General features: G+C 42.1%; 1 protein-coding gene across 2 annotated transcripts in view; it reads left to right on the top strand.

The window, feature by feature from the left end:
* The window catches only part of LOC144693960 (phospholipid scramblase 2-like), a 76,363-nt gene extending 63,428 nt beyond the window's left edge, over nt 1–12,935 (top strand). For both annotated transcript variants that reach the window (XM_078564231.1, XM_078564232.1), the window contains exons 8-9: nt 8,431–8,499; nt 8,608–12,935. In XM_078564231.1, coding sequence (XP_078420357.1) covers nt 8,431–8,463 — 33 coding nt within the window. In that variant the 3' untranslated portion in view covers nt 8,464–8,499; nt 8,608–12,935. The remainder of the gene's footprint in view (nt 1–8,430; nt 8,500–8,607) is intronic.
* Nucleotides 12,936–13,547: the final 612 nt, after the last annotated feature.

Raw genomic sequence — 13,547 nt, 5'->3', positions numbered from 1 at the left:
TGGCTTTGATGTGCCCTATTTCAGCATCAGGCTTGCACAATAAGCAAATAACTCGGGGCACCATTTACAAGGCTGCCGACAAGGCCAATCCTCTAGCGCGTGGAGCTCTAGGAATCCCAACGTGTGTATTGACCAGTGAGGGTAGGCTTGCGGTAGACAGAAGGAGAGAACCCACTGGCAGATTTCTCAGCTAACACGCCGAGGAAAGGGAGCTCATTTGACTGCTCCATTTCAAAGGTGAATTGTTTACCTGTTTTATACAAAGAGTAGTGACTGGGTGATCTCTCTACAATAGATTAAAACCTGAGAAGGAAGTTGAGCATTTTGAATCGCTATATGAAATTACTTTTCAATAATCCATCCAAACGTTATAAATGGAGCTGTGTTATTTTTAACAATATACAGAATCAGGCTTGCTGCTGCCAGACAATGGCACATGACCTTGTTTCCCTAGCAGTTGTCTTGATCTCCTTGATGTTCCATTTATTTGATGCTTTTCTGCTAACCTCACTGAGGATAAACCCAAATGATGATGTAATCTCTACATTTCTCCCATTTAATACTGACTACATAACCCAGTAGAGGATGCTTTGGTGTATCAGCCATGACTCAGAGTGCACACTCTCATCTCTGAACCAGAAAGCTGCGGTTTCAAATCCCATTCCCTGAGCATGTAGCTACAATCTTGATTAATACTTGAGAGCAGCACTGAGGGAATCAGAGATGCTGTCCATAGGGTTAGGCCTTAAACTGAGATCCCATCCAACTCCTCTGATGAATGTGAAAGGTCCCATGGTGCTATTTTGACAAAAAGCAGAAGGCAGTGTTTGTGCCCTAGTGGGAGACCATAGCAGCAATGGCGTGACCCAGACATCCATATCTCTAGTTTTTTTGCTTTCGTGATCTTCTGCACCTGGGAGTAAGGCATCTTGGGTCATGTTACAAGGAGCAAATGTCAGAAAAATTTGTGCTAATATTTGATGGGTCAGTGCAGCTCTATTATATAAAGATATGCAGGTAGGAACAAAAAAAAAAGATTATTTCTCATAGGTAATTTGTTCCACCACTTGAATCCAGCCTCAGCCTGCCTCTAATTCCTATAATTTGTGGAATTCTGATGTGACTAACTACATGCATCATTAAAAGATTACACTGTAAATGGACTAGAAGCAGGGAGCGTACACTGTCATTCAGAAATTCTGTTGTGATTAAAACTGCTGTCATCCTAAATCAATCTCTTGGATTATTTCATTAAGGATCTTGTTAATTTAATGGAAGATAGATTTTTATAACCACAGCATGTCAATGTTTAGTTGGAGTTATGGAGCAAACAATTCCATTCCACAAGGCAGTGCAACAGACGATTCCTTATTTTACAGATTATTTCAGTTTGTTACTTCTTTCTGAAAGCTAGCATTTATAAAAGTTAAATTTATACAACGGATGTGATGCCACAGTGTCATCTCATTTTTCGTGGGGCTATTTTTATCGGAGCACTGAAGGGGAGTTGTACAGACTCGAAGGCGTTGGCTCTGTCTCTCTCTCCACAGTTGCTGTCGGAAGCTGCTGAGTTCTTCCAGCGTTTGCTGTTTTTATTTCAGACTTCCAGCATCCACAGTATTTTGCTTTTACTCATCTAAATTACTTCATTGGCTGTGAAATGTGTGGCACAGTCTGAGGCTGTGAAAGGCACCATTTTCTTTCTTATATTAGAGCTTGTTTCTCTTTATGAACCAATGGCTTTAAAAAAAGAGAGGCACAGAATCATTCTGCCCATCGTGTCTGCACCAGCTCTCCAAATGAGCATTATGACCTAGTGCCATTGCCCTGCCTTTTCCCCCATACCCCTGCACATTGTTTCTATTCAAATAATCATCCATTGCCCTCTTGAATGCCTCGATTGAACCTGCCTCTACCACACTACCAGGCCGTGCACTCCAGACCCGAACCACTTGTTGTGTGAAAAAGTTTTTTCTCACGTCACATTTGCTTCTTTTGAAAATCACTTTACATCTGCACCCTCTCGTTCTTGATCCTTTTACGAGTGGGAACAGCTTCTCCCTATCTACTCTGTCCAGCCCCCTCATGATTTTGAACATCTCTATCAAATCTCCTCTTAGCCGCCTTCTCTCCAAGGAGAACAGTCCCAATCTTTCCAATCTATCTTCGTTATTGAAGTTTCTCATCCCTGGAACCACTCTTGTAAACCTCTTCTGCACTCTCTCCAATGTGTTCACATCCTTCCTTTGGTGTTGTGCCCAGAACTGTACACAATACCCCAGCTGAGGTCTAACAAGTGTCTTATAATCATGGGAAGTCTGGCGTTACCAGCAGCTTAAATGTTAACAACCTTAAAAAATCTAATTGAAAATAACCTGTCCAACAGCCACAATTCCAAAAAACAACCACAAAGTATATATTTGAATAAAATTCAAAACTGGGCAGAAAGTGTATTCCTGTTCCATCTTGTGCACTGTTGTAAGATAGGCCCTGTATTTTTTTTAATGTAATCGTGACTTCCCCTTTGAATGATTTACCCTTTGTTTAAATACAAATGGCCATAGATTCTGATGTGATAAACCTTGAAACTAACCAATCAGCCATAACACTTCTGATTCTGTTGCCTATGTATTGCAATCACGGACTCTTCTATCATCCCATCACTGTAGCAGGCATATGTCCTTCCGTTACAAGTCAATAGAACTAGACTCTAAGTAGCAAATTATTTCACATATGTGTCTATCTCAGAAAGGAAAACCCATTCGAACTAGTGCTGTGTACAGTATACTTCACTGAGCACAGTGATCATTCTGTCTTTTTCCCACTTATGGGAAATAATTATAATGATCATGACTGGACCAATCAGAGAATAATCATGATGCTCAGTGAACTAGCATCCCCAAAGTTTCAGGTCATGTGTGATACCAGTGGTGGAATTTGCAGCCCCACGTATGTTTGTTGACCACAGTGACATTTGTGATATGGACAATTATAAAGTGCATTTATACAGTACCTTCAACGCAAAGGCACTTCACAGCGGCATAAGATGGTTGCTAATATTCTGGACTTTGGCCAAGATTTTCTGGTCCCGTCCATGGCAGGAGTTGTCGTGGGTGGAATGGAAAATTCGGAGAGGCAGCCAAAGCCCATTGACTTTCCGGCCCCACCTGATCCCAGCCTTTGTTAATGCTTTATTGAGGAGAATGGGTCAGATCTTTCCTCAGAGGAACTAAGCATTTTCCAAGCAAATCTAAAGCAACACTGCATGCAAGTTCTCTGTATCACGGAGTGTTAAAGGGCCCAGTTGACGGCAGGATTGGAAGCCCATCCATGGGCCTTCCAGCCATGGACTTAATTGGGATGGAGGCAAGATGGCGGCAGGATTCTTACCCACCACCTGAATAAATGCCACACCATCAAACTTACCACAGGGGAGGGCATTAAATTCCACCCATGCTGTCAGAGGCATGTGCACCACTGACTGAGCTGGCACTGTTCCATACTGACAACCGTGGGCAGCACCACTCCTAGCAACATGGAGCCTTTTCAGTGAAAGCAGATGCCCCACGTAGTTGCCCACAACTGAGTGTTTGGAGCTCCTACTCATCCCATATAGCACACCTAAACAGGCTGCTCTCCCTTTGGTTGGTATGGTGACTGTAATGGTTCCCAGTCAATCTGCATTGTTTGTGTCTTCAAAACAACTGTGCTTGTGCACTCTTGCATATGGACAGTTGTTTACATGGGAATCTTTTGCTGCAGAAACAACAGCAGTTTCCATTTATGTAGCACATTTAATGTAGAAGAAACATCCCAAGTCATTTCCCAGGGAAGTTGATTTATCAGGAAAAAATTGATGCCAAGCCACACAAGGAAATATTAGGACAACTCAAAGAGGTAGAACTAGGGGACACAGGCTAAAAATAAGGGGTCTCCCATTTAAGACGGAGGGAGGAATTTTTTTTTTCTGTCAGAGGATCGTGAGTCGTTGGAACTCTCTTCCCCAGAGAGTGGTGGAGGCAGGGCCATTGAATATATTTAAGGCAGAGGCAGTTGGCTAACAAGGGAGTCAAGATTATCAGGGACAGGAGGGAATGTGGAGTTGAGGCCACAATCAGATCAACCATGATCTTATTGAATGGTGGAGCAGGCTCAAAGTGTCAAATGGCCTACCCCCTTCTCCAATTTCATATGTTTGTAGTATCTTAAAGGAGAAGAAAGAGGTGAAGAGACAGGAGGTTTAAAAAGGCAATTCCAGAACTGAAGGCCCAAGCAGCAATGGTGAAGCGATGGAAATCAAGAATACAAGGAGGCCAGGGATCTCAGAGAGTTGTAGTGTAGGAGGAGGCTACAGAGATAGGGAGAGGTGACGCCATGAAGGGATTTGAAAACAACCGTGAGAATTTTAAATTTGTGATATTGCTGGGTCAGGAACCAGTGTAGGTCAGTGAGCACGGGGGTGACGGGTGAATGGGACTTGGCGCGAGTTGGGAGACAGGCAGCAGAGTTTTGGATGTGCCCAAGTTTAGGGAGGGAGGAAACTCAGCGGACATTGGAATAGTTAAGTACGGAGGTAACAAACGCATGGAAGAGGGTTTCAGTAATGGGTGGGCTGTGGCAGAGGTGAGGTGGGGGGAGATTACGGGGAAATTACTTTGTAGTGCAGACAGGGTGCTTTCCACAGCACCAGGAGCTGAAGCAGTTTAATTACATCACTGGACGCCAGCAAACGAGTTCCATTTGATTTACCGTCCATCACAGGCTGCACTGTGTCTAGATGCCCTGCATAATGGACTTTGGCTTCAGTAGGCCATTATCCAGGAAGTGGTTTAAATGCCTCTCCTAACCATTTTGAAATGCTTTCACAACAGTTGCGTTTTATTTTCCTGAAACTATTGCAAGCCCACATATGCTTCTTTGCAGGGGACCCTAATAACGATGGTGAAGTGTGCTCATGTTACTGATTTCCTCATCTTTTATATACTTAACCAACAGTCTATATAAAACGTGCTGTAGTACTCTTCCTAAATCAAAAGTCATAACCCTGTATAGGCAAACTTTGTATAAGAAATGCCTAATATCAACCGCCACGTAGCCAATAGTGAGCTACAGATTGCGACCCCCCCACCGATTAAGGCAGGGGTGGGAAAGGCCTGCAGGGTGGGGGGGCCTTCTTCTTTGGGCATCCTGTGCCCAATGGTGGGCTCTGCCAGTGGCAAGGGCCGCACCTGTGGGAAGACTCCAACCTGCAGTCCGCACTGACCTTTACTGGCCCCGGCAAAGCTGTCCCACTTAGCCTCTCCTCCTGCGCTTTCATGGTTGCTTCTGATCCATGGCCCCCTGTAATCCCAGCAGCAGCCACCGCTTCTACTGGTGCTGCTGGGTCTGAAGAGCTGCCAGCCATCTGATTGGCCAACACCTCTTGGAGGCAGGATCCTCACCCTGAAGGCCCCAGGAACCTTGTCAGCAGGGAGGTAAAGTACCTGGTTGGAATTTAATTCCATCAGGGCTCCGGGAATCACAGTGGCGGAGTTGCCACTGTCTCTCCAGTTGGTGGACACAATCATTGTCATGGCTATTAAATACAGCCCAAGCTGTGCACCAGGTTTAATCCAGATCTGAACTCCAAACCCTATAATGCAGTTGAAATGTTGTTTCTGCCATTCAACACCGTGGGCACCGTGAGGCAGAGAGGGATGAAAACGTTATAATTTTTTTTACCATAGGGCCAATCAATCAACTGTTGAAATGTTCGATGGCAAAAGTTAACTTAGTTCAAGTGCAATATTCCCTAATTGCTCTAGCCTTCAATAAGGATCTTTAGTTCGGAGACTTGAACAATCGCTTTTGTAGTTCTGACACAGGAATTTCTGTTCCTGCAGGCTGTTGCAGCACATCCTGAACAATGCGTTGAGAGAAGCTTTTGAATTTCAAAATGAGCTGCCCTTATGATTTTTATGTGAAGTCAGTCCATTTGGGCACAAGGGCTATGTAGCACCCCTATGCTGAGACCGCATTATCGGCCCAGATGTGTTCACTATGCCGAGAGATTGTTTCCACTGAACGGGGAATCTAAAACACGGGGGCACAGTCTCAGGGTAAGAGGGCTGATCATTTAGGGCTGAGATGAGAAAACGTTTCTTCACTCAAAGGGTTGCGAATCTTTGGAGTCCTCTATCCCAGAGGATTGTGGATGCTTCATCGTGGAATACATTTAAGCTGGGATAGACAGATTTTTGGTTCCTCGGGGAATCCAGGGATATGGGGAGCGGGTGGAAAAGTGGAGTTGAAGCCCAAGCCAAACTGGATTTCTGAAGATTGTTGAGCTTCCATGCTGGGACATGTCAGAATGAGCCCCACATTGGAACAATTGAGAGTTAGTGCCAAACCATGTTATTGTAAAACTTCATGCTACACACAACTTGATTCAGAGTCTCATGGAGCTCAAGGATTAGGATTCAGCATTGCATTGCTGTCAGTCGCAACAAGGGAAGGATATATGTGTCTCCCAGCCTGTGTAATGGTGGTGAAAACTGTACATGTATGCCCCTAAAATCAAATGACCCATGTAACAAATATGCATGAATTTATATCATGAGTTAGCAGTATCTATATATAGGTTATAAAAGTGGCTGGAGCAGAAAGGAATACAGTTATATTTAGTGATTAAATGGGGATCTCGGGACCTAGGAGAGGAACAGTACATCAGGCATAGCAGAAGTTAAATAAAAGGTATAGTTCCTTTTACACAAACTCAATTTCGCAACCAGAGACAACCTGAGGAAATTATTTTTACACAATGGATGGTTAGAAATTGGAATTCGCTGTCTGGGAGGGAGCCTTCAAAAGGAAATTGGATAAATAAAAAGAGAAAAGAATTGCGGGAATATGAGGAAGACGCAGGGGAGTGGGGCCAACTGCTAGCTTTTTGAAAGAGCCAGCACAGACTTGATGGGCCGAATTCCATTCTATGATTTTATAACGATTAGAAGTCAAGACTGTACTCGCACTTGACAATTTGAAGAAACCCAAGAGGGGAATATGATCTTCATCTTTTTAATACGGACAGGCAATAATGAGGATGTAAATGATTTATTGACTATGTTTGTAGACTATAGGATGGAAGCCACAAGTGAAAGTAGAGAAAAGAAAATAAATACTTGCTTTACATAGCATCTTTCACAATCTCAGGATGTCCCAAAGTTCTTTACAGCCAGTTAAGTGCTTCTGAACTGTAGTCACTGTTGTAATGTTAGGTAGGAAACATGATAGACAATTTGCACACAACATTGAGGTAAATGAGCAGATAATCTATTTTTGTGATATTGGTTGAAGGATGAATATTGGGAGGGAGAACTCTGCTTTTCTTCAAGATAGCACCAAATAATCTTCCTAAGTCCACCTGGGAGGGCAGAGGGGGCTTCGGCTTTACGTCTCATCAAAAGCCAACATGCCCAACAGTGCAGCCTTCCCTCAGTACTGCAGTGGAATGTTAGCCTAGATTTTGTGCTAATGAGTGTGAATTGACCCAGAGGCAAGAGTGCAACCAACTGAGCCACAGTTGATAGATTTCCCCCTTTCCTCCATAGCAGACCTTTGTGAGAAAAAAAAAACTAATGCTATTTTTGCTAAACTCAATTATAGGGAGCTAGATAAATATGTGGTTAAGAAAAGAGTGAAGGTTATAAGTAAGTGCAGCTATAAATCAAACGCTTCAAGGAATCTGCATTCCGTTCTATTAGAAACATTGGAACGACACCTATGAAATAAAAATGCAGAGTGTAACTTTTTGTTGAATTATGTTCAGGGTTCTCATTCAATTTCCTTTGGTTAATGAGGAATGCCAAGGTCTTATTGGTGATTTATTACCTCTTTCAACAGATTAAATAGCTGCGATGTACATCCCAATGCAGATTAACCTGGACATTTTGCAAGAGTGCTTCTACTGTAATTTTGCTTAAAAATGTACAGTGATTCATATTAGATCCTGAGGGGTCTCGACAGGGTGGATGTGCAAAAGATGTTTTTCTTACTGGAGAATCTAGTATTGGGGGCCACTGTTTAAAGATAAGGAGCCGCCCATTTATGTCAGAAATGAGGAGAGTTTTTTTCTCTCAGAGGGTTGTGAGTCTTTGGAACTCTCTTCCTCAAAAGGTGGTGGAAGCAGAGTCTTTGAATATTTTTAAGGCAGAACTAGATAGATTCTTGATAAGCAAGGGGGTGAACGGTTATCTGGGGTGGGCGAGAATGTGGAGTTGAGGTTCCAATCAGATCATCCGTGATCTTATTGAATGGCGTAGCAGGCTCAAAGGGACGAGTGGCCTAATCCTGCTCCTAATGCTATGTTTGTATGTTTACTCGTGTGTATGCTCCTTTATTCATATGTATTCAGGTCAGTTACATTTAACCAGGATCGAATTGTCTTTTCAGGATTATCTGTTCTTTGAGAGCAACAGTAACTGAACAAGGACCTGGCCAGGATCTGAAACTGTCTCTGCTGTAAGTAGATGTGCACAAAGAGTTACTGCTTTGCCCTGTTAATGGCATTTGACTTCTATCAATTCTACAACTCAGTACTAATGGCTTTCTTTGTTATTATATTTACAGAAATTGAACCAAATTGCGAAGGTCATCTTCACTCTTCCACCTTCGCTAGAGATATGCTAATAATGGACATGCTTTGTGGCTTTTAGAATACCAATTCTGAAAAATATCAAATTGTTATTGACACATTCAACTGAGTTCTGAACTTACTAGACTTTGCAATGGTTGTGACATCTCTGATTGATGCTGAAAACACCACTAATTTTACAGAGAGTGCTAATCTCCGGGATATAAGATTTTAAGGGGCAATGTTTCTGCTCACAGCACAATCAATTTTTCTGTCCATTAATTTAAATGGATTTAACTTAACAAAGATGGGTAGTCTGCATTGTGGGTGCACTATCCCCTGCGCACATTTATTCAGATATGTGCACCTAGCAGGTATTGTTCTGAAAAAGGAGTGAGAGCTGAAAACCTGCCCTTGAGTTCTTCATACACCGGAAAATTTGTTTATATGCGAACAAAAATATGACACGTGGCACTATTTTTCATCTCAGCTTTTCCAAGCAAAAGAAAGAAATATTACAGAGTACCATTCGTAGGACCAATTTGCAGTAGAATGAATATTTTCTAATTGTGTGATTAATTTTAGAACACTGTATATTTTCAAAAAAATAATGTATGCACAGTCCACGATCAGATCTATAAAAGTGGTTTATTAACATCAACCTTCTGTTTAATCCAAATACTTTAATATTCCTGACTGTTGATACCAACTTTCTATACTAACCATATTTCTCTATTACCTAGAAATGTTAATAAATTAATAAATATTGTGTGTTGTGTTTTTAATATGGTAATTATAGTAGCCCTTGTATAGGTTCTTCATTCAGTGACAATACATTTGAGTAGAGGATGGCTTTTATGTTTTTGGAATTACTAATTTGGTTAATTTACATCTCCGTGTCTAAACAATTTGTATTTAATTTGTTTTCTCCGCACATCCTGGCTAAGCAGAAATTGCAAATGCCATTCAGTTTTTATTTCAATCGCTTGATGGAAGCACTGTGGCTGATGCTGCAATGTAAATCTAGGGGAATTGGGGTGAGGTCTGTTGCACACAGTAGGCGTAATATCAGTGGGAAACCAGCACAAGTTGGATAGATAGGAGTGGAAAATCAGAAGGGAAGCTATTCCATTGGCGCCCGCCACTTGTTATATTTTCCAAGATTTCTAGGTGGGAGTAATCACAGAATCGTTATAGCACAGATAAAGGCCATTCAGCCCAAGTGTCTTTCCCAGCCCCCTGTAGAAGCAATTTACTATGTGCCACTGCCCCCTCCTTTTTGCCATTGCCCTGCACATTCTTCTTTTTCAAATAAACTCCATTTTCTTGCCTCAATTGAACTTGCCTCCACCACCTTCTTAGACAGAGCATTCCGGGTTCTAATCCTCATGGGCAGGATTTTACCTCTCGCAGGTGGGCGCGCGCCCAACCCGATCGGGCATAAAATAGTGCGCAATGACGTCAGGCGAGCGTCCCGACGTCATCATGCACCCGCGCATTATTGCGGTAGGCGGGTGCGCGCGAGAGTCTGCAGCGCACCCGCTGACAATTAAAAGGCCTATTAAGGCCCTTCATCAATTAATTTAAATATATTTTCCGCTGCCCATCCAACCTTACAGTTGGCGGATGGGCAAATCAGCCAGCCGGCCTTTCGATTTTTTTTGGCAAACCTTATCCACAGGCGGGATGAGGTTTCCACAATTAAGTAAAAAAATATATAAATTTTTGGGTGGAATTTTTATTTTGTTCATGTTATTGAGAGTTAGTGCCATGTCGGGACATTTTTTCAGATTTTATAAATCTTCATTTTTGGTTTTAAAATTGTTCAGCTCCCTGCCTTCAGGGAGCTATCAGTATGAGCATCCCCGCGCACGTGCAGACTTTTGCACTCGCACTCCTCCCTCTCCCACCCCGGCAGCACTGAGCCTATCAGCATGCCTTTCGTGCTGGCTGGTCGTTAATCGGCCAGCCAGCAGGAAATTGCGGGTGTGGGCCGATTGCAGGCGGGGACTGTTTCCCTGCCGCTCCTGGGCCACCCCCAACTGCACCTGATGACCCAAAAGTCCTATCCAATGTCTCCTTTGCTTCTTTTGCCAATTACCTTAAACCTGTACCCGCTTTTTCTCGATCCTTCCACCAATGGGAGCATATTTTCTCTATCTACTCTATCCAGGCCCCTCATGATTTTGAATACCTAAATATCTAAACTCCTCTCAACCTTCTCTCTTTCAAGGAAAACAATCCCAACTTCTCCAATGTATCTACGTAACTGCAGTTCCTCATCACTGGACCATTCTTGTGATTTTTTTTTCTGCACTCTTTCTAATGCATTCATATCTCTTATAGTGTGTCACCCAGAACTGGATACAATGCTCCAGTTGAGGCTAACCAGTGTTCTATGCATAATTTCCTTGCACTTATACTCTTCGACCCTTATTAACAAAGCCTAGGATGCTGTATGTTTTGTTAACCGTGCTCTGAACCTGTTCTGCTGTCTTCAATGATTTATGTGCATATACACCCAGTTCCCGCTGCTCCTGCACCCACTTTAGAATTGCACCCTTTATTTTACATTCTCTCTCCTACCAAAATAAATCATTTCACACTTCTCTGCGTTAAATTCCATCTGTCACTTGTCTGCCCATTCCACCAACCTGTCTATATCCTTTTGAAGTTCTACACTATCAGTCACTTGGTGATATAGACTTGAATATTGCTGAAAAGAGAGACATGTTGCCGAAGCTTTTTGTCTTGCGCTCATCAGGACAAATGCAAGAATGCCAAATTTCAAACTTCCACAGCAATTTACACTACAGGAGAAAAGGGTGCTGATTGGTTGGCAAGTCAACTTTGTTGGCTGAAGTGTTGGCCACGGAGAAAGTAATAGGGAGCTATAGGCTCCCCCAGCTCCCAGGCTATTCAAAAAAGATGTAAGGTTTGAACATATTCCTTTTGTTTGCGGAGAACAGGTACTTATGTATGAATGTATGTCCCTTCTAGCAGGTGTAAATGAGCCACATCATGAGCTTGACTGATTATCTTAAATTGGTTGTTAGTGTAGACGTTTTGTGTTGGGTTTGCAAACATAGGCTGGTTGACGCCAGGTATGGAGGCCATACACCACCCCCCCCCCACCCCCCGCCCCCCCCACCCAACCCTCCAAATGACTGGTTAGTTAAATCAAACAGCAAGTTCCTTCGACTATTTGTAATAGGCAGAATACAGGTCATAGTCAACTAGTCTGCAATTGCAAAACCCAAAACAAAACATCAACTGTTAAATGTGATTCTGCGATTGGGCGGCACTTGCTGAACAATCCTGAGTGCACTGACAGCTACACTAAAAAGAAATTTGTGTAACGAAATCCCGCCAAATGTGGGGTTATAAGGTGAAAAGAGTTATGAAAGCTTGAAGAATTAAAAAGTTTTTTTTTAAAGACTAAATACAGTTCACACTCCATAGCTATGTGCCTCTTCATGAAAGGATTTGCTTCTCCTTAAAACAATAAGAGAATCCCTGATTAAAAGGGCTACACAACCAAAGTCCAGAATAACACATTTATTTGCAAACTCTCAGGAAGGCCACCATAGTTAGTATTTGATAAAATGAGTTTATGCTGATAATCCTAGACCTAGACCAAAGACAAATGGAATTTTTAGAATCCTAGCCCAACCCAAGAACTACATTATAATGTTAAAACACAGACACATGATTAATGAAAAATTGGCCATCACAAGTCCTTGCAGCTTGGCTTCCCTAGAATCATTGAGGCCCAGGCCTGACTTAGAAATTAGCAGTTTCTTTCTTAGAAATCAAAGAGGGCCAGATCTACTTAGAAATTAATGGTGATCCAAACCATATTTGAAACATAAAGGAGATGAAGCTAGTTACAATTAAAATCATTCCTTTATTTAAGAAATGAGTCATGCAGCCCCCAAGAAGCACTATTATTCAGAGAACACATTGAATTTTTCAATACGCTTAACTCGCATGAGTATCTCTCAAAGTAAAGGTCCCATTACTGGGGAAACTAATAATTCTCTCCTTAATTGGGAATAATTCTACCCTTAATTGGGACAAAATCATTTTGCTAACTTTGTAGTCTTTACTCTGGGATTAAGGTAAATGCTACTTTAATGATCAATTGCTTTATTATTTAAAATATTTACTGTAACAATAATTAAATTTAAAAACTGGATTCTCTAATAGAAGTAAGATTGTATTGCTCTCTTTTTCTAAAACTTTAACATTGCATTTGCCTGTTTTCACCGCACTGTGGATTGTATGTTCAGTTCTTTAATAAACACGTATATTTTAGAATTTATATTGACTTAAATAGTCTTCTGTATCGCTAAGTTATGAACTCGACTCTTAGGTGGGTAGGGAGTGAAGACTGGTTACCAGGCACTAATAATATCCAGGAAAGTATAATCTGTGTGTAACTTGTTAAATAGACTATCTGGAGAATGGTAATACTCTCAGCGGACTCCATTCTTTCGGGGGAGACATAGGTCAGCCTTTCAGACCCATTTAGCATCTTTAGTATCTGTCTTTCTCAAACTAAAATTGAGAGGAATGATCAGAAAGGTACGTCTAATAAGACCATAAGACATAGGAGCAGAAATTAGGCCATTCGGCCCATCGGGTCTGCTCCGCCATTCAATCATGGCTGATAAGTTTCTCAACCCCATTCTCCTGCCTTCGCCCCATAACCTTTGATCCCCTTACCAATCAAGAACCTATCTATCTCGGTCTTAAATACACTCAATGACCTGGCCTCCACAGTCTTCTGTGGTAATGAATTCCATAGATTCACCACTCTCTGGCTAAAGAAGTTTCTCCTCATCTCTGTTCTAAAAGGTCTTCCCTTTACTCTGAGGCTGTGCCCTCAGCAAATATTCTGGGATTATTGCAAAAAGGGGCTGCTGAAACCCTA

The sequence above is a fragment of the Cetorhinus maximus genome, chromosome 19 (genome assembly GCF_964194155.1).
Source record: "Cetorhinus maximus chromosome 19, sCetMax3.hap1.1, whole genome shotgun sequence".
Taxonomy (NCBI): domain Eukaryota; kingdom Metazoa; phylum Chordata; class Chondrichthyes; order Lamniformes; family Cetorhinidae; genus Cetorhinus; species Cetorhinus maximus.
This window is presented reverse-complemented; position numbering and strand designations above follow the sequence as displayed.